General features: G+C 47.7%; 1 protein-coding gene across 1 annotated transcript in view; it reads left to right on the top strand.

Annotated features, from left to right (window-relative positions):
• DNAJC11 (DnaJ heat shock protein family (Hsp40) member C11) overlaps positions 1-19,911 on the top strand; it is a 70,351-nt gene that overhangs the window by 39,183 nt on the left and 11,257 nt on the right. The window contains exons 5-10 of the mRNA XM_086344264.1: positions 10,817-10,945; positions 11,882-12,004; positions 12,909-12,982; positions 16,004-16,193; positions 16,650-16,735; positions 17,063-17,179. Coding sequence (XP_086200390.1) covers positions 10,817-10,945; positions 11,882-12,004; positions 12,909-12,982; positions 16,004-16,193; positions 16,650-16,735; positions 17,063-17,179 — 719 coding nt within the window. The remainder of the gene's footprint in view (positions 1-10,816; positions 10,946-11,881; positions 12,005-12,908; positions 12,983-16,003; positions 16,194-16,649; positions 16,736-17,062; positions 17,180-19,911) is intronic.

Here is a 19,911-nt window from a genome sequence, read left to right as displayed (position 1 = left end):
TCAGCACCATGTGGAAAGCATTCGCCTCACTCGGGTGGTCCATTGCCCCCAGTAGCTGGGTTTGTTGGAAGGAAATCTGTCAGTTGGGTTCTGGAAATGGCCCTCTACAGATACTACCCCCCTGCTCCCTTGGCCGAAGTGCAGTGCCTTCCATGTGGCTAGCCACCTGTGAGTCCTGCCTTGCGTGAGGGTGCTGTGGGCAGTGCTGCGGGGTGGGAAGAAGGGAGTGGTGCCAGCTCCAACAGGTGCCTCCTTCCCTCTGGCCCTGTCGCCGGCGGGACCCAATCGAGCGCACAGGCTCCACATATGCCAGGGCAGCCTGGGGAGCCTCGCACTTGGCACTGGGGCTCTGGATTTGGACTCCACCCCCAGCTCTGGGCCCTGGACCCAGTCACTTCTCCAGCTTTAGCTCGGTTTCTCCCTGTGTGAAATGAGAGGTTTGCCGTGAGGCCCAGAGCATAAGGTCATATCCTCAGACCCCAGAATCCTTAGCTTCATCACCTGTTTCCTGTCTTTCCGGCTATGTGTGATCAAATTCCTCTATCTGCATTTCCTGCTGGAAAATGCCAAGCTTAGGTTGTTGGGTCCCAGGGTCTCCAGGGCACTCCACGTTGAGCCGATATTGGGGAGGGGATTTATAATCAGACAGACGGTGAGGTTCATCTGCATCCTTGAGGGCTGAGTGTGACGGGTCTGAGGGGACTACCCTGGCCTTCCTCTTTCCATCCTTAAGATCATACAATAGGCTTGTTCTCTGCCGTGTTCACGTCTTATTGATTACTGTCATCCCTTTCTTTTGCTAATACCCATAAATCTTCTCTCTCTGGACAGGAGCCAGTTCTGGGAGTCAGACTTTTCACTGCCTTGTTAATGAACTTGTCCAGACCCCATAAGAAGCAGGACGTTAAGTCAAAGATTGTTTAATGGGCTTCATTGTCTGACTTTGAGAGTATCATTTCCTTTCTTTTGGACCCTGTTACATAAGAGTTTCATGAAGATTGTTTCTGGGTTCCCTGGACCATTTGTTCTCCTTTCACTGTTACAGAGGTAGACATAAACTCCCTGGTAAGTTTGTCTTCCTGATTTTAGAAGGGCCATCTTATCGGTGTGGTTTTCTATAATAGCCGAAAATCACAATTCAACTTTATCAGGAAGAAAAAATATAAAATAATGTGTCAAGGAAGACATGTAAGCCCAAAGTAGTTTCATAAAGTTTTTGTTTTTTTTTAAGATTAGTTTTGGTTGCCATGCCTAATGATTATAGCCCTTGGAATGAGTCCATGGTTATAGCTTCAGTCTGTTCCATGGAAGTGACTCTAATGTCGTAAACCGAATCGACTTGGCTGACAGGATAATCATGCAGAAGAAAAGCTGTTTGAACCCATATGTTTGTTGTGCTCAGTGGCAGAAAGGGGCAATTTACCATATGCAGAAATGGGCTGCTGTTGAAAGTGAACAAACCAGGATGGTGTCACCAAAGGAGAAGGGACCAGGTCGAAAAAGTGCTTTGATATTAAGTGGATCTTTGGGGGAGAGGCAAGGTGGCCAACTGGAGGGATGTGTAGAAAGCTCTTTTACCTGGGTCGTAGCTGCTGCATCTGCATCCTGCCAGAGAGACCGGCTGATAAACTAAGTGTCAGGGTTAAAGGCTACAGGGTGGGGTAGTAGGGCAGCATTGCAGTTGGGACCGAGTTTCCTTAGAAGCCCTGGTAAGTTGAGTTGAAAACCTAAAAAGCCAGCTTAAAACTCAGCATTCAGAAAACAATGATCACCGAATCCGGTCCCATCACTTCATGGAAAATCAGTCAGTTCAGTTACTGAGTCATGTCCAACTCTTTGCGACCCCATGGACTACAGCACACACGGCTTCCCTGTCCATCACCAACTCCTGGAGCTTGCTCAAATTCATGTCCATCGACTCAGTGATGCCATCCAACCATCTCATCTTCTGTCGTCCCCCTTCTCTTCCTGCCTTCAATCTTTCCCAGCATCAGGGTCTTTTACAGTGAGTGAGTTCTTCACATCAGGTGGCCCAAGTATTGGAGTTTCAGCTTCAGCATCAGTCCTTCCAATGAATATTCAGGACTGATTTCCTTTAGGATGGACTGGTTGGATCTCCTTGCAGTCCAAGGGACTCTTAAGAGTCTTCTCCAGCACCACAGTTCAAAACCATTTCAGTGCTCAGCTTTCTTTATGGTCCAACTCTCACATCCACACATGACTACTGGAAAAACCATAACTTTGACTAGATGGACCTTTGTCAGAAAAGTAATGTTTTTGCTTATTGATATGCTGTCTAGGATGGTCATAGCTTTTCTTCCAAGGAGCAAATGTCTTTTATTTTCATGGCTGCAGTTACCATCTGCCTTGATTTTGGAGCCCAAGAAAATAAAGTCTGTCACTATTTCCATTGTTTCCCCATGTATTTACCATGAAATGATGGGACTGGATGCCGTGATCTTTGTTTTTTGAATGTTGAGATTTAAGCCAACTTTTTCACTCTCCTCTTTCACCTTGATCAAGAGGTTCTTTAGTTCTTCACTTTCTGCCATAAGGGTGGTGTAATCTGCATATCTGAAGTTATTGGTATTTCTTCTGGCAATCTTGATTCTAGCTTATGCTTCATCCAGCCCAGCATTTTGCATGATGTACTCTGCATAGAAGTTAAATAAGCAGAATGGCAATATACAGCCTTGACATACTCCTTTCCCAATTTGGAACCAGTCCATTGTTCCATGTCCGGTTCTTACTGTTGCTTCTTGACCTACATACACATTTCTCAGGAGGCAGATAAGGTGGCCCAGTCATGAAAAATAGATGGGGAAAAAAATGGAAACAGTGGCAGAGTTTATTTTCTTGGGCTCCAAAATCACTGTGGACAGGGACTGCAGCCATTAAATTAAAAGATGTTTGCTCCTTGGAAGAAAAGCTATGACAAACATAGACAGCATATTGAAAAACAGAGATATCACTTTGCCGACAAAGGTCCACCTAGTCAAAGCTGTGGTTTTTCCAGTAGTTATGTACAGATGTGAGAGTTGGACCATAAGGAAGGCTAAGCACCGATGCTTTTGAACTGTGGTGCTGGAGAAGACTCTTGAGAGTCCTTTGGACTGCAAGAAGATCAAACCAGTCTGTCCTAAAGCACATCAACCCTGAATATTCATTGAAAGAACTGATGCTGATGCTGAAACTCCAATAGTTTGGCCACCTGATGCGAAGAGCCAACTCAGTGGAAAAGACCCTGATGATGGGAAAGGTTGAGGGCAAGAGGAGAAGGGGATGACATAGAGGATGAAGTGGTTAGATGGCATCATCAATTTAATGGACATGAGTTTTAGCAAACTCTAAGAGATGGTGAAGGACAGAGAAGCCTGGAATGCTGTAGTCCATGAGGTTGCAAAGAGCAGGACACAACTGAGCAACTGAATAACGTCAGCGAAACTAGTCAGTTAACTGATGTACATCACAATGTGTTTGCCTATTAAAAATTCAGATTATCAGGCTTCTACCTGGGAATCTGTGTTTTTACACGTCCCCACCCCAGAAATTCAGATGGGTAACTGAATATGAGAAGAATATAGAAGAATGCAGTAGTCTACAGATGAAAGAATAAAAAGATATATTTTTTACAGTGTTTCATTAATGGTTAAAGAACAAAGGGCGGGGATTGACTTAAGGATGGATATTTGGTCATTCAGGAGGATAGTGATCCAGTGGGTTTGTAATTTACAGATTGGAATAAGTATTTACAAGTAGCAGTCAGCTACTTCCCCTTGTGTTTAGCTCATTAAATCTTTGAATCTTAGCAGTTTGTGATTTTTATTCAGTAGCTCAAAACTTGAGAAACTAAGTAAATCAGATTCTTTTGACAACCTGTGTTATACTCTTATGACTGTGACCTGATTGAAAATAGTATGGAACCATGGGGTGTGCTCCCGTGGAGTCTGTTAGCTCTGGTTGAGGCCGGGGTGGGGGGCATGGTGTGACTGTCCCATGCTCTAGATTGAAACTTTCAGCCTCAGAAAAGTCACAGAGTTCTCAGTTGAACATCTGCAGCTGCTGGGTGTCTCTCGGCAGTTTTTCAGTAGTGTTATCATTGCGTGGAAAAGACTGTACGAGACTTGTCACTGTCATTGTCCTTGATGCTCTGACAGCAGAGGTAGGTGCCCTTGGACAAAGGTCAGCACACAGTGGTGGCCTGCTACCTCTTTTTGTCCAGCTCAGGAGCTAATAAGTGTTACTTGTTTCAATGGCTTTTAGGAAATCAAAAGAATAATATTTTGTCATACATAAAAATAATATGGAACTCAGGCTTCAGTGTCCATAAATACAGTTTTATTGTTATATAGCAAAGCTTGTTCATTTACAGATTCCCTTTGGCTGTTTTGCACTATAGCATCAGAGCAGACCATCTGCCCACAAAACCTTAAGCACTGATACCGGGCTATTTATGGAAAAGTGTGTGACTACCCTATTGTAGGAAAATAAGGTGAAATGTGCTCGTAGCAGGGAGAAAACAAAATTCTTTAAAAGTTTTGTGTTTCATACTTAATAGCAAAGATTCTTTGAAAGTATTTTCCTTTGTAAACTTTTCATTTGATAAAATCTGATTTAGTACCAATTTAATAATAAAAGGATATAAACTTGCATATATTGAATTAGTGGTTGGAAGAAGTCTAACCCAAATCGGCCTCTCATTCCTAAGTCATGTCTTCCCACTGTATGAAAAGCATATTATGTTGGAAGTGAAAATGAATTGTAAGTTGCAGCGAAACCCTGTTTGACTCATAGGGAAGTCTAATTCTGGTGCTGTGACCAGTCAATTTTTAGAAGGTCGTTTTCCTGGAAACAGAAGAAGAGCAGAAAGCAAGCATCAGGACCACTCTCTGAAGTGAGGAGGATGTGTCCTTGCAGCCGCACAGTGACCTGATCAGTCCCTGTCTGGGGCGGCTCCTCAGACATGGCTGGCACCTGAGCCTCAGGTTCTCCTCACTTCTCCACTCCTCTGGGTCATTTTTTTCTTTTTTGGAGGGGAAGGGGCGGTCATTTTCCATAAACTTGTCAGCACCAAAGGCTGTCGAATCACAAAAGTGACTGGCTCATTGGAGTTTTTGACTATTGGGGCCTTATTTAAAGAAACAACAAAATAGTTGAGAGAAAGTGATGCCTTGAGCACTGTTTTTAAACTTCTAGAGTCTGCTCTTGGAGAAGGCAATGGCACCACACTCCAGTACTCTTGCCTGGAAAATCCCATGAACGGAGGAGCCTGGTAGGCTGCACTCCATGGGGTCGCTGAGGGTCGGACACGACCGAGCAACCTCACTTTCACTTTTCACTTTCATGCATTGGAGAAGGAAATGGCAACCCACTCCAGTGTTCTTGCCTGGAGAATCCCAGGGATGGTGGAGCCTGGTGGGCTGCCATCTATGGGGTCGCACAGAGTCGGACACGACTGAAGTGACTTAGCAGCAGCAGCAGCAGAGTCTGCTCTACCCTCTGGTGAGTCAGTTAACACAATGTGGAGTTAACACAGATGTTTATCATTTCAGAGGTTTTCTTTGGGAAAGGAAAGAAAACTGTCTTTGATGTTATTCTGGAAGTTTTAGCCAATACAACTAGACAAATAGTAAAAGACATAAATATTGGAAGGATTTTCATCATTTGCATGTGGTGTGATTGCCTGTCTTTATTTATTTATTTGGCCGCATCATGTGACATATGGGATCTTAGTTCCCCAAGCAGGATTAAACCCATGCCCCCTGCACTGGGAGTACAGAGTCTTAATCAGTGGACCCCCAGGAAGTCCCTGACTGCCTTTCTTTAAAGAACCAAGTGAGGGACTGCCCTGGTAGTCCAGTGCTTAAGACTCCCAAGTTCCCAATGCAAGGCGCCCAGGTTTGATACCTGGTCAGGGAACTAAGATCCCACATGCTGGAGCTAAGGGTTTGTGTGCCACAACTAAGACCTGGTGCAGCCAAGTAAATAACTTTTAGAAAGAAAGAGAGGCTTCCCTGGTGGCTCAGATGGTAAAAAAAGAAAAATCTGCCTGTAATGTGGGAGACCCAGGTTAGATCCCTGGGTCAGGAAGATCCCCTGGAGAAGGGAATGGCTACCCACTGCAGTGTTCTTGCCCAGAGAATCCCATGGACAGAGGAACCTGAGAGGCTACAGTCTATGGGGTTGCAAAGAGTTGGACACGACTGAACGACTAACACTTTCCACTTTCACTTAGAATGAGAGAACAAACTGAAAACTCAAGAGTTGAATGAGTTGGCCAGTGACGAAACCCACATATGTAAATCAGTGGCTTGTGAATCAGTGGTTCATGATCCTGCTTTCCTCCTGGCCCCAGCACAGAGCCAGAGGAGCCAGCGGGTCAGGCCAGGTGGCTCTGCTCTGCGCTCTGATGGCTCATGTCCTTCATGGTCAGCCAGCGTCCTCACAGTGACCTGTAGGCGGGGCAACTGTGCCATTCATCATCCAGACTAGGACATTTTTGAGAGTGAAAGGGATGTTTACAAGAAAGTAGCAGAAGCAGACTCATTATTCTTGGCACACACTCATATACTTTAATAAGTTCTCTCTCTGGTATTTTGTGTTCTGGTTACATATTGCTGCATGACAAACCACTCCAGAACTCAGTGGCTTGTGAGAATGATTTGATCTCCTCTCACACACCCGTGGGTTAATGAGACTCAGCCCGATGGTGCTTGCTTGGAGTGTGCTCACAGCTGATGGCAGCTGTGTCCTGTTGAAAAAGAGGCACACGGGTGCCCCTCATAACTACAGCTGGGGTGACTGATGGTGGCCTGCCATTTCTCACATACAGCCTCTCCCTGCTCTAGGTCGGGCTTCCTCCCATCCCAGCAGCCCAGCAGTTGCAGGGTACTTGCATTGTTACAGGGTAGCTAACTGCCCCTCAAAAGCATATCCCCAGATGAAGCTGCAGGGTCCCTTGCGACCTGGCCTTGGAGTCTGCGCCATCCCGTCCACAGCATCCTCTTGGACGAAGGCAAGTCCTGGGTCCATGGAGGTCAAGGAGGGACTCTGAAGCCTGGGGCTCCCGCACGCGGGATTCTCAAGGCCGCACTGTGTCACTGCTGTTTTTCTGAAGAATGTCTTCTCAGTGTCTTTTTTTTTTTTTCCCTTCATAACATTGCTGACCATGTTCATACAAGGAGCATATTTATTTAGTAGATTTTGACATTTCTGGCATATTTGATTCTTCTCTGTATACTGTAATATTTTCTTTTTCTTTTACTTACTTCACTTAGCATCTTTGTATAATCGATTTACAGTATTATTTTAGTTTCAAGTGTACAACATAATGACTCAAAATCTTTATAGATTGTGCTCCATTTATATTCAAAAATAATACCCTCTAGGTTCATACATACTGCAAGTGACAAGCCTTTGTCCTTTTTTTACGACTGAGTAGTATTCCATTGTATGTATATACCACATCCTCTCCATCTGTTCCTCTGTCAGTGGACACTTTAGGTTGCTTCCTTGTCTTTTGTAAATAATGCTGCTGTGATATAACTTAGGGGTACATCAGTTCAGTTCAGTTCAGTTGCTCAGTCGTGTCCGACTCTTTGCGACCCCATGCATCACAGCACGCCAGGCCTCCCTGTCCATCACCAGCTCCCGGAGTTCACTCAAACTCACGTCCGTCGAGTCAGTGATGCAATCCAGCCATCTCATCCTCTGTCGTCCCCTTTTCCTCCTGTCCCCAATCCCTCCCAGCATCAGAGTCTTTTCCAGTGAGTCAGCTCTTCACATGAGGTGGCCAAAGTACTGGAGTTTCAGCTTTAGCATCATTCCTTGCAAAGAACACCCAGGGCTGATCTCCTTTTACATCTTTCAAATCAGTGTTTTCATTTTCTTTGGCTCTATACCCAGGAATGGGATTGCTGGACCATATGGTAGCTCTGTTTCAGTTTTTTAAGGAACCTTTCCACAGTGGCTGTACTGGTTTACATTCCCACCAACAGTGTGGTAGGGTTCCCTTTTCTCTGCATCCTCACCATAATTTGTTACTGTGGTCTGTAAACCATAGTATTTTTAATTGCGAAAATACTCTCAATTTTAAATTTCTTTGTTTCAGAACATGTAAATATTGTTCACAGGTATTGTCTTTTTGCCTCCATTCAGAATACTTTTTTTTCTTTGACAAAATTTCTGAAATAAATTGTTTATGATTTTTTGAATGCTTCAAGTTGAGATGCCATAAAACTGTAGACAAACCTTGTTAATTTCATCCCATTCCAGGAAAGAATATAAATTTAATTGAAAATGACAGCTCCACCAGACAATTCCTACCCAAAATTGAGATATTCCAAAATGCCATTCTGTAATTTCAAAATGCAATAAACAGAGCTCTTATTTTATTTGTTTAGTTTTTCCTTCCTCAAGAGATCAATTTCACAGTATTCTTAGTTACACAGTTTTCAATGATTGCAGTTTCTTAAATATTTTAAAGTTGCATGATTTAAGGGTTTTTAAAAGCAGTTCTACAAAGGTTCACACTTTCCTAATACACAGATTTAACACATGCTGCAGTTCTTCTCTTCAGAATAGGCTTCACAAGAAATGATCTTGTTACTCTGAATACACAAAAGTGTTTGTGTATTTTGACAACTTTAGCTTTATTTTCCGTAGGCAGAATATCACAGCTCATTTTAACAAAATTGTGCATTGTGTACACTATAATTCTAAGACTATTTCTGCTCCATGGGTTTCTTGATTTAATTAAAGCACTTTTACCAGGAGGCTGTACCTTCACCAAAATTGGTATTTGAGTATCACCACAAAAGCACACCATTTTACATTCAGTGTGGAACTTTTTGAGCTTACAGGATTACAGTAAGCAGGTGTTTCACCTTCAGAGAATCAGTCATTTCTCGTTTGAAACGTCTGGTTGACACTGATGTAAAACTGGCGCATTAGCAGTTGTGAGCTTCTGCTGATACCAACTTACAAACAGCTATTGCTGTATCTTTCATGTGTGCTTTATGAACCTTAGCATGGAAAAGAGAGTGAAATTAACATAGAGGAACTACCTTTTGATCTAAATGTAAAGTCATTTTTCCACAGCTGTATGTAAATACCCCTGCTGCTGGCAGCCTCACTTTTGGCCGTACTCTTTAAAGAACACTCACTATTGAAGATGCTGGTGTTTCTAAGGCAGATCTGAGGCTTTTAATTTTCATATGGCTGGAATTAGCACTGTGGATGGTCAGTGTTGAGAAAACAGTTTATAGGGACTTCCCTGGTGACACAGTGGATAAGAATCTGCCAACCAGTGTAGGGGACACAGGTTTGATTCCTGTTGGTGATGAAAATGGGCTTCCCTGGTAGCTCAGCTGGTAAAGAATCCACCTGCAGTGCAAGAGACCTGGGTTCAATCTCTGGGTTGGGAAGATCCCCTGGAGAAGGGAGAGGCTACCCACTCCAGTATTCTGGCCTGGAGAATTCCATGGACTGTATAGTGATGGTGATGAAAATACTGTTGGTGATGATATCACTTTTTAAAAAACATCTAGGGTGATTGCTGAGCCAACCAAAACATCGGGGTTAAACTGTGTTATCCCAGATAAATCCCACCTGTGACGTCTCCCATGACCACCCAGGCCTGGCAGCCTCCAGCCCCTCCTCTGCCACCTCCCTCCCACTGCACTCCTCACAGGCAGATGGATACTCACTGTCTCCTCCTGCGTTTCCCTCACACATTTTCGTTCACAAGTCCCCTTCCCCAGGAGAAAAACACATTCTCCTAAGCTTCTTTTGGGGTGGTAGAAGTGTTCTGTATAGTGATTTTGGAGGTGGTTTCACAAGCGTACACACCTGTCAAAACTCATGAAATTGCACACTTCAAACAGGAGCAGTTTATATTATATGTAAATTAAACCTCAATAAAGTTTTGTTCATGCACTGCAGAGAATTTAATGAAAATGTGTGTGGAGTCATGTCTTTATATGTTGGACTAAGGTAGCCGCCCATTTGAGGGACTTCCCTGGTGGTCCAGTAGTTAAGAATCCACCCTGCAGTGCCGGGGACATGGGTTCGAGCTCTGGTCGGGGAACTAAGACCCACATGCTATAGGGCAAGTAAGCCCACACACCACGACTAGAGAGCCTGCACACTGCAACAAAGATGCTTTGTGCCACAGCTAAGACCTGACAGAGCCACATAAAGTACTTTTTTTTTTAAGTGTCTAATTTGAAAAGTCTTATGACAGTAAAAGAAAATAGTAAATACTGATTTCCTGAGTAAAGAGCATTTTTATCAGTCAGCAAAATTTTGGCTTGTTTCCTGAGAGAATAGGGGGTTCTGTTTCTCATAACTTGAGGCAGAACAATTTCTAAATCTCCCATTTGTATATAATTTGGTTTGCACTTCTGTCTTTGAAGGTATTTTTTTATGTTTTAAAGAAATTTAAGGTACTTTGTGACATATCAGTGTTTGGAATTGAATATTAAGAGTGTTTCTCCCATGTAGCTAGTTTCTGGTGGTTTTCTGCATTTGTGGGTTAAATCCATAGGTAAGCAATAGCAAACCATGAGCAGGGCAGTTTCATTTCATTTCCCACCATTTGTCCTCGGTAAGTCACTCGCCCACTTCACGCCTGGTTTTCTGACTCTAGAAGACGTTGGTGCTCGGCCGCTGCTTGGTGTGAGCTGTGACATTCATGTTCTGTGGGCCAGTGGAGTCGTGCGTGCCCAATGAATCCCGCGGCTTCTGGCGTGTGTAGTATTGTGTTTCTTCCCACAAATCCCAGGCCTGATGCTGACGGCTTGTTTTTCTGCCACAGGGGACCATCAGTGTTGGCATCGATGCCACTGACCTTTTTGATCGCTATGAGGAGGAGTACGAGGATGTGTCCGGAAGTGGCTTTCCACAGATTGAAATTAACAAGATGCACATATCACAGTCCATTGAGGTAAAGCCACAGACACGTCCCCCAGTGCAGGGGGGCTCGGGGGGGGTGCTTGGGTTAATGAGGTGCAGCACCACACACAGCTGGAATGACAGTCTGCTCAGGGTTTTCTCATCTGTGTTCATGAAAGGGTGCAGTTAGCCACTTGAAAAAAGAATAGCTCCAGTCACAACCTTGTTTATCCTGCTTTCCTGACCCACATGTTAGCAGCATGAGTGCAGGGTTAGGGGGTAGGGTGACACTTAGCTTCAGGGTCCCGGGGCTTTCCAGCAGGTGGTGGAGGGCCACCACCATGCTTATGGTCTAGGAGAAGTGGGAGCCAAAGTCATGATGATTTTAGGAGCAAAACCAGATCTCTGGGAAATTCCAGGAATGGGTCTTAATTTGAAGGCACATGCTCCTGTGTGCTGAGCCCTGGGGTCACTGAAGTGTCATCTGTCTGGCCGACGTTGGGACATGGCAGCATTGGGCCATCTGCTGATGGTTACGGCAGGTCTCTGCCCCTTCAGCTTATCCACTTCTGCTCAAGTGCATCAGCCTGGAATGTGAAGTCCCAACTCAGGGAAACTTTCCCCCTCCTGGGGCTTCCAGTCAGTCAGTGCTGCCACAGGCAGGACTGGGGAGTCCTGGACGTCCCCATGGGTGATGTCACCATGGAGCCTGATGCTGAGGGGACGCTGGAAACCAGCATCTAGCCCTACATTAGTCCTAGTTTTTTGGAATTTGCACGTTCAAGCTTTTGCAAAACCTGACCGTGGTGGCCAGGTGCCATTCAATGGCACAGTGGGAGAGGGGTGCGGCAGGCCCACATCCTGCCCACTCGAGCTGCAGACACAGCTGTGCTTCTGGCCTCACACTCAGGGCGCATTGGGCAGACTGCTGTCCTCAGCACTTCCAGTTACTTCGATTACTATATTACTGGCTGATATCATTTCCTAGGCACCCCTGACAGCTTCAGACACAGCCATCCTCTCTGGAAGCCTCTCAACCCAGAATGGGAATGGAGGGGGTTCCATTAACTTTGCGCTCAGACGAGTCACTTCTGCGAAGGGCTGGGGAGAGGTAAGCACGCCAGCGGGAGATCGGGTTGTCAGCCGCCGAGCCCACCCTCAGAATGACCTCAGTGGCCACATCAGGTATAACAGAATGCAGCTGTCAAACTTGTATCAACTGATGGTCCCCACTAGAAACCTGTGTCTCACATCTGAGGGGCGCGCTGAGCCTGCCATCAGCTCACAGTCAGGACAGAGCAACAGGATTCCCCTGGAGCTTCCAGAAATCTGGAAACTCAGCATCTCTATTCCTTAAACAAGCCTGCAGGCCCTTCCCGTCTCCTGCACAATTCGGAAGGCGGGTCACCTCTGTCTTAGTGCACTGGTTCGCTGCTCAGCAGTCGTTAAGCAGCCAGTTCTGCCAAGCAAGTTGAGCCGCATCAAATTAATATAGAGGAGTTGCCTTGAAAGTCACCCAGACTAGTAATGAGGCAGCCAGGATCGGCTGGACTTCATCGCTGTGAGAGCAGAGCTGCTGGTGGGTTTCACGTCAGACCCCTGAGAGCCATCTCCAGTCACCTGTGAGACCTGCAGACGGTGAGGCAGAGCAGATGGACCTGCACAGTAGCCAGCACTGCGTGGGCAGGGCCAATCCCGCCGGCAGAAGGCGGTGTGCGGATGGCTCCAGCTAGGGCAACAGGGACCAGCGGCCCGCAGCGCTGTCTGGGGAGGGGCTCCTTGAGGAGACTTACCTCACTGAAACATGGCTTCTTTGGGTCTGTGCACAGCGTCATCTCCCTTTGTCAAAGGTTAGAATGAGATACTAAGAATCTTCCTGCCCCTACTTTTAGAGGCCTGGCAAGGGCTGGTGGCTTTGAATTAAATTAAGAAATTAGAACCAGAAGTGCTTACTGACACCTTGGTTACTGCTGTGAGGTAAAACACCATTAATTCTTTTTTTCTTTTTTGAACAGTTAGAATTTGGAGCTGGGGATCTGCAGGGGCCTTTATTTGGCCTGAAGCTGTTCCGTAATCTCACACCAAGATGGTAAGTATATCGAAATAAATGCCCTTTGGTGGTCTTTGTGTATTTAGACCAGAGCCTGTGTATTTTTCTTGTCAGGTCATCTGGAGTTACCATCTCTGACCTGCACGGTCACTGCGGGCAGACCCTGCCACGCTGGCACGGGGTCCAGGCAGTGTGCTTGGTGCAGAGAGCACTGGATTGGGCAGTGGGGTGGGAGGGGCCTGCCCTTGTCCCAGCCAGGGACCAGGCCCTCCATGGTCCTCAGGTTCCTGCTCTGTGGGGAAAGGCCCCTGCTGGTCACGTGGGCTGTGAGGACCATGATGTGAGGCCCTGGAGGGAATGCATGCTCACAGGGAAGTGGGTCCTGGTCTGAGTCTTTATGCACTAGTGGGTCATTTCTTTGTTGCAGAGAACAGTTTCGGGTCTGGAATGGGGCTTTACCAAGCAGTGAGGCAGTGAGTGAGGCGGCCTGTCAACCTGTCTCTCTGGTAGCTTTGTGTTAGGCCGGAATATTAAACTGCCCCCACCCCAGCTTCATCTTTGCTTTTGCAGTGATGTTGCACCCCTAGGACTGTCCCTTATAGGACACACGTGTCCTTATTCCCCATTAGGGGTACCTGTGTGAGCTCAGGTAGAAGAACTGGGTGGAGGATAAACAGCTCGTTCATCTGGCGATTGAAACGCAGCTGAAGGAGTCCTGGAAAGGAGCACATGTCTGAAAAGAAAAGCAGGGCTTCCCTGGTGGCCCAGAGTTTGGGAATCTGACCACCAGTGCAGGGGACGGGTTCAATCCCTGATCCAAGAAGATCCCACATGCCACGGAGCAACTGAGCTCACAGGCCACAGCTACTGAAGTCCATGCTGTAGAGCCTGTGCTCCATGACAAGAGAAGCCACCGCAGTGAGAAGCCCACATACCACAACTAGAGAGTGTGCTAAATTGCTTCAGTCGTGTCCCACTCTTTGCAACCCTATGGACTGTAGCCCACCAGGCTCTTCTGTCCATGGGATTCCCCAGGCAAGAATACTGGAGTGGGTTACCATGCCCTCCTCCAGGGGATCTTCCCAACCCAGGGATTGTAGCATCTTTTTAAAAAAAGAAAAAATAGTATTTCATCCCCAGTCAGATGTTCATCTACGAGCCTGCCTTCAGTTCCTGGTAAAGGCAAGTGTGCAGAGCCATGTGACACACAGAGTGAGTGGTGTCGTGAGAGAGGGCGTGGCTTCTTGACAGATGGAGCTGGAAGCTGATGGAGATGAGCAGAGCCCCTTGCAGAGATGAGCGGGACTTCCAGGCAGAGGGCGTGGGGTGAACCGGATGCCGTGGCACGGGGACCCCCCCATGGTTTCTCTGGCCTCTCCTCTGGGACTCAGACCCACTGGGTCTGGGATGGACACAGGGCTTTAGGCTTTTAACCAGAACTTCCGGTGGGTTGTATGTATCCACATCACCGTTGTCCTAGCCTTGTCTGCTTAGGATTGTCACCACCCATGCTGCCGCTTTTGCGGGTCTGGAATTGAATTTCATCATGGTGCCTGGTTTATCAGACTTGGGATCATGAAGATTTATAGAAAGAATACTAGCTAATTAATACTCTTATCTCATCTTATGGGTGCCTGAGTCTCAGGGTCAAATTATTTGCAAGTCCAAACTGGTGACTGTTGGTGGGTGTGCAATCAGCCCAGAGCCTGGCAGGCAGCCTGTGGGATGTTCTCAGTCTCCCTGGGCAGTGCCTGCCTTACTGCTCTCTCCCCAGAGTTCGTCTCTCTCTAGGACACACTCCATAAGAACACGAAATCATATTACTTTGATTAAGCAGAGATCTCATTCTTTATGTTTTGATTTTTTTAAATGTTGCTTCGTGACATCTCAGGGTGACTTTTATCTGTCCTCTGTCTGCTTTCCCCCTGACTCCGGATCCCACTGTGGCCAGAGCGGAATAATGGGGTCTCTGTCTGGTGTGGCTGGAGTGTCAGATAAATGAGGGCAGGCTTGGGTTGGGGGCCCTGTGGAGAGCAAGGGGTTGGTTCCTCATTCATCTGGTCTTGAGAAGAGTTTTGCATGCACAGGAGCAAATGTCACCAGTTACCACTTGTATTATTATTTTAGTGGCAAAAGCGAGACACAGACACCCAAAGGAAAGTGAAAGTCTTAGTCACTCAGTTGTGTCCAACTCTTTGCAACCCCATAGACTATAACCTGCCAGGCTTCTCCATCCATGCGATTCTCCAGGCAAGAATACTAGAGTAGGTTGCTATTTCCTTCTCCAGGGGATCTTTCTGACTCAGAGATCGAACCCATGTCTCCTGCATTGCAGGCAGACTCGACTGTCTGAGCCAGCGGGGAAGAGCTTAGGAAGGAGAAAAACTAAACAGGCATCCATCTAGTGAGGGCTGCTCACTGCAGACCAGCTGTTTGCTCATCTTTAGTAAAGTTCTGTGAATCCCTTTGTTACTGAAATGAAATACCCTTATTTAGCCAGAAGGTGGGGCTGACTCCCTTGGAAACAGAACTTCACAGGCCTTGCAGAGGGACAGTTTCCTAGCTTTTCAAGCAGCTTCAGTCGTACTGTGTGGCTGTGGGTGCACATCAGCCTCACACTGCAGCTTTGAAAACTACGCTGATGCCTGCCCATTGCGCCCCAGAAAAATGACTCCATTGGTCTGGGCCGGGCTCTGGGTGAGGGGCACTTAGACATGGCCTCACGTTAGCACCGCTTGGCCAGCTTTTCCATGCCAAGTCAATAAGTCAGCACACCTGGGGTGGGAGCCTGCAGGTGGTTCTAACTTGCAGCAGGATTTGACCTCCTGGTTTAGGAACGCAGATACACGGGTGCCTCTGTGGTTGTGGCTGCAGTTGGAATAGGATGGGGTAGGGGGATAAGTGAACAGTCCCCAGATTACCCTCCTGCCCCCTTGTGGGGAGCCACCTGGGAAACCACGGGAGTGATGGTGAGCAGGGTGGGGACTGGCGGAGAGGACGCAGCCAAGCCTGGCAACAAGCCCGATATCATCTAGGGACTTTCTCTGTGTATCCCCCCAGCTTTGTGACGACACACTGTGCCCTGCAGTTTTCGTCCCGCGGCATCCGGCCGGGCCTCACCACTGTCCTGGCCCGGAACCTGGACAAGAATACGGTGGGCTACCTGCAGTGGCGCTGGGGCGTCCAGTCAGCCATGAACACCAGCATCGTCCGGGACACCAAGACCAGCCACTTCACTGTGGCCCTGCAGGTGAGGACAGCTCGGGGGATCCTCCAGTCCCTTGCCCCCCACCCCCAAGTCCACTGCCTGCAGGGCCAAAGGCAGGTTCTATCCATCCACCCTCAGGAGCTGAAACAGGGTTGTGCTCAGGCTCCAGGGGAGCTGTGTTCCACCCCTCATAAAGTGAGAGGTCTTTTCTGCCGAAGGCCACAGGATCGGGGTCGGGGTGCCGTGGTGGCTGGGCAGGAGCTCGAGGCAGCTTCTGCCCTGTGAGAACGCTTGCTCGGGTGCAGGAGTTTTTATTTTTCCTGAGAAGTCAGAAGACTGGGTTTTTAAGTGAAATCTCCCAGTTTGTAAAGATCAGCTCCAGGTGGATTTTTACACACCCTGTGGGACAAGCCCCCTGCCCCCGACAGTGCTTGGCCGCCGGGTGGGGCGACCCCCTCAGCTCGGTCTCAGCTGCCTTTTCTCCCTCCACCTCCCCAGCTTGGAATCCCTCACTCCTTCGCACTCATCAGCTATCAGCACAAATTCCAGGATGACGACCAGACCCGAGTGAAGGGGTCCCTGAAGTGAGTGCTGGCCAGGCCGACGTGGGAGTCCACCCGGTCTGTGCCATCGGGCACCTGCTAGGGTTAATGCACATCTCCCTTGTGAGGCCGTGGGACTTGCTACCCTGCCATCCCACCCTGAGGAGCTCGGCGTCTAATGTCGGATTCCTCTCCGGTCATTGACCAGGGGTGTCCGTCCTGAAAGTCCTCCCCGTGGGTGGTGGGAGGGCGAGAGAGTTGGGGATGAGAGCCTGGCCTCCGTCCTGGGTGACGGCTGCCAGTGGTGTTAGGGTTGTTGGGGGAGCAGGAGCAGGGGGCCTGGCTGGCTCACTGGTCCGCTCCTTGCAGGGCTGGCTTCTTCGGGACGGTGGTGGAGTACGGAGCAGAGAGGAAGATCTCCAGGCACAGTGTCCTCGGGGCGGCTGTCAGCATTGGAGTCCCACAGGGCGTTTCCCTCAAAATCAAGTAGGTTGGACTCGGGTCCTTCTGGCCAAGGGTTGTCTCACACTTGGTAACTCATCTGAGCTTCACCTGCATTAAGAAAAAAAGAGCCTTTGCTTAGAATTCCATTAGAGATGCGCTCGCTTCTGTCTGGGGTGTGTCAGCAATTGTAGAGTCCAGAAGCCCGACATTCGGTCAGTAAGACCAAGTCTCTGCTTCAGAGAACTTCCTGTGCCCACCTGCCCCTACTTGCCGCCCCTCTCCTGAAAGGCCCTGGGGTGGCCCCGCACATCCGCTCACCCACACGCCACACAGCTCACAGTGTGGCATGTACCTCATGGTCCGCAGGGCAGTCAGCGTTGGGCTCTCTGCGCCAGATCCTCCCACCTCGGTGGCCCAGCTGGTTGCCTCTAAATGGAGGCCTCACTGTCAGACCCTTGACTGCTGAGACTCACCCCACAGTGGTCTGCTCCAGCCTCCTGGCTTCACCACTGTTGGGCTCCGTGATGCTCACACAGCGCTAAGGGTTCCAGCTCCAGCCTGTGCATCCCTCATCCCTCCCCACACCTCTCCTGGGGGACCTCACAGCGTCACAAATGTCACACCTCCACTCCCATGCTCCCCCGCCCTCGGTCATATGCGCCCTTCACAGCCTGCTGGGCCTGGAGTCCGCCCCCTCTCGGCACCTCAAGCTCTGTTTTTTCACCAGTTCTGGCCAGAAAGCCGGGAGCCAGTCTCCCAGCGAATCTCCCAGTCACCCTTTCCCAGTCTCCCAGCTTAGCATCCTCTCTCCTCAGAAAGCACATCCTCATATGACCATTTCTCAGAATGTCTGCGGCCACCATCTCCGGTCTGAATTACTGCTCGTGTCCTCCTGACCAGTCTTCTCCCTCGGGATGCTGCTCTCCATAGTCTTTTAAAATCTAAGCCAGTGTCTTATAGATCAGATCAGATCAGTCGCTCAGTCGTGTCCGATTCTTTGTGATCCCATGGATCGCAGCACGCCAGGCCTCCCTGTCCATCACCAACTCCCGGAGTTCACTGAGACTCACGTCCATCGAGTCAGTGATGCCATCCACCCATCTCATCCTCTGTCGTCCCCTTCTCCTCCTGCCCCCAATCCCTCCCAGCATCAGAGTCTTTTCCAATGAGTCAACTCTTTGCATGAGGTGGTCAAAGTACTGGAGTTTCAGCTTTAGCATCAGTCCTTCCAAAGAAATCCCAGGGCTGATCTCCTTCAGAATGGACTGGTTGGATCTCCTTGCAGTCCAAGGGACTCTCAAGAGTCTTCTCCAACACCACAGTTCAAAAGCATCAATTCTTCAGCGCTCAGCCTTCTTCACAGTCCAACTTTCACATCCATACATGACCACAGGAAAAACCATAGCCTTGACTAGACGAACCTTTGTTGGCAAAGTAATGTCTCTGCTTTTGAATATGCCATCTAGGTTGGTTATAACTTTGCTTCCAAGGAGTAAGCGTCTTTTAATTTCATGGCTGCAGTCATCATCTGTAGTGATTTTGGAGCCCAGAAAAATAGTATGACACTGTTTCCACTGTTTCCCCATCTATTTCCCATGAAGTGATGGGACCGGATGCCATGATCTTTGTTTTCTGAATGTTGAGCTTTAAGCCAACTTTTTCACTCTCCTCTTTCACCTTCATCAAGAGGCTTTTTAGTTCCTCTTCACTTTCTGCCATAAGGGTGGTGTCATCTGCATATCTGAGGTGATTGATATTTCTCCCGGCAATCTTGATTCCAGCTTGTGTTTCTTCCAGTCCAGCGTTTCTCATGATGTACTCTGCATATAAGTTAAATAAACAGGATGACTATATACAGCCTTGACGTACTCCTTTTCCTATTTGGAACCAGTCTGTTGTTCCATGTCCAGTTCTAACTGTTGCTTCCTGACCTGCATACAGATTTCTCAAGAGGCAGATCAGGTGGTCTGATATTCCCATCTCTCAGAATTTCCCACAGTCTATTGTGAGCCACGCAGTCAAAGGCTTTGGCATAGTCAATAAAGCAGAAATAGATGTTTTTCTGGAACTCTCTTGCTTTTTCCATGATCCAGCGGATGTTGGCAATTTGATCTCTGGTTCCTCTGCCTTTTCTAAAACAAGCTTGAACATCAGGAAGTTCATGGTTCACATATTGCTGAAGCCTGGCTTGGAGAATTTTGAGCATTACTTTACTAGCGTGTGAGAGGAGTGCAATTGTGTGGTAGTTTGAGCATTCTTTGGCATTGCCTTTCTTTGGGATTGGAATGAAAACTGACCATTTCCAGTCCTGTGGCCACTGCTGAGTTTTCCACATTTGCTGGCATATTGAGTGCAGCACTTTCACAGCATCATCTTTCAGGATTTGGAATAGCTCAACTGGAATGCCATCACCTCCACTAGCTTTGTTCGTAGTGATGCTTTCTAAGGCCCACTTGACTTCACATTCCAGGATGTCTGGCTCTAGGTCAGTGATCACACCATTGTGATTATCTGGGTCATGAAGATCTTTTTTGTACAGTTCTTCTGTGTATTCTTGCCATCTCTTCTTAATATCTTCTGCTTCTGTTAGGTCCATACCATTTCTGTTCTTTATCGAGCCCATCTTTGCATGAAATGTTCCTTTGATATCTCTGATTTTCTTGAAGAGATCTCTAGTCTTTCCCGTTCTGTTGTTTTCCTCTGTTTCTTTGCATTGATCGCTGAAGAAGGCTTTCTTATCTCTTCTTGCTATTCTTTGGAACTCTGCATTCAGA

This window comes from Bos grunniens, chromosome 16, assembly GCF_055505025.1.
Source record: "Bos grunniens cultivar Pamir isolate PY7600 chromosome 16, Bosgru_T2T1.0, whole genome shotgun sequence".
Taxonomy (NCBI): Eukaryota; Metazoa; Chordata; class Mammalia; order Artiodactyla; family Bovidae; genus Bos; species Bos grunniens.
Note: the sequence above shows the minus strand (reverse complement) of the source record. Positions and strands in the feature narration are given on the sequence as shown.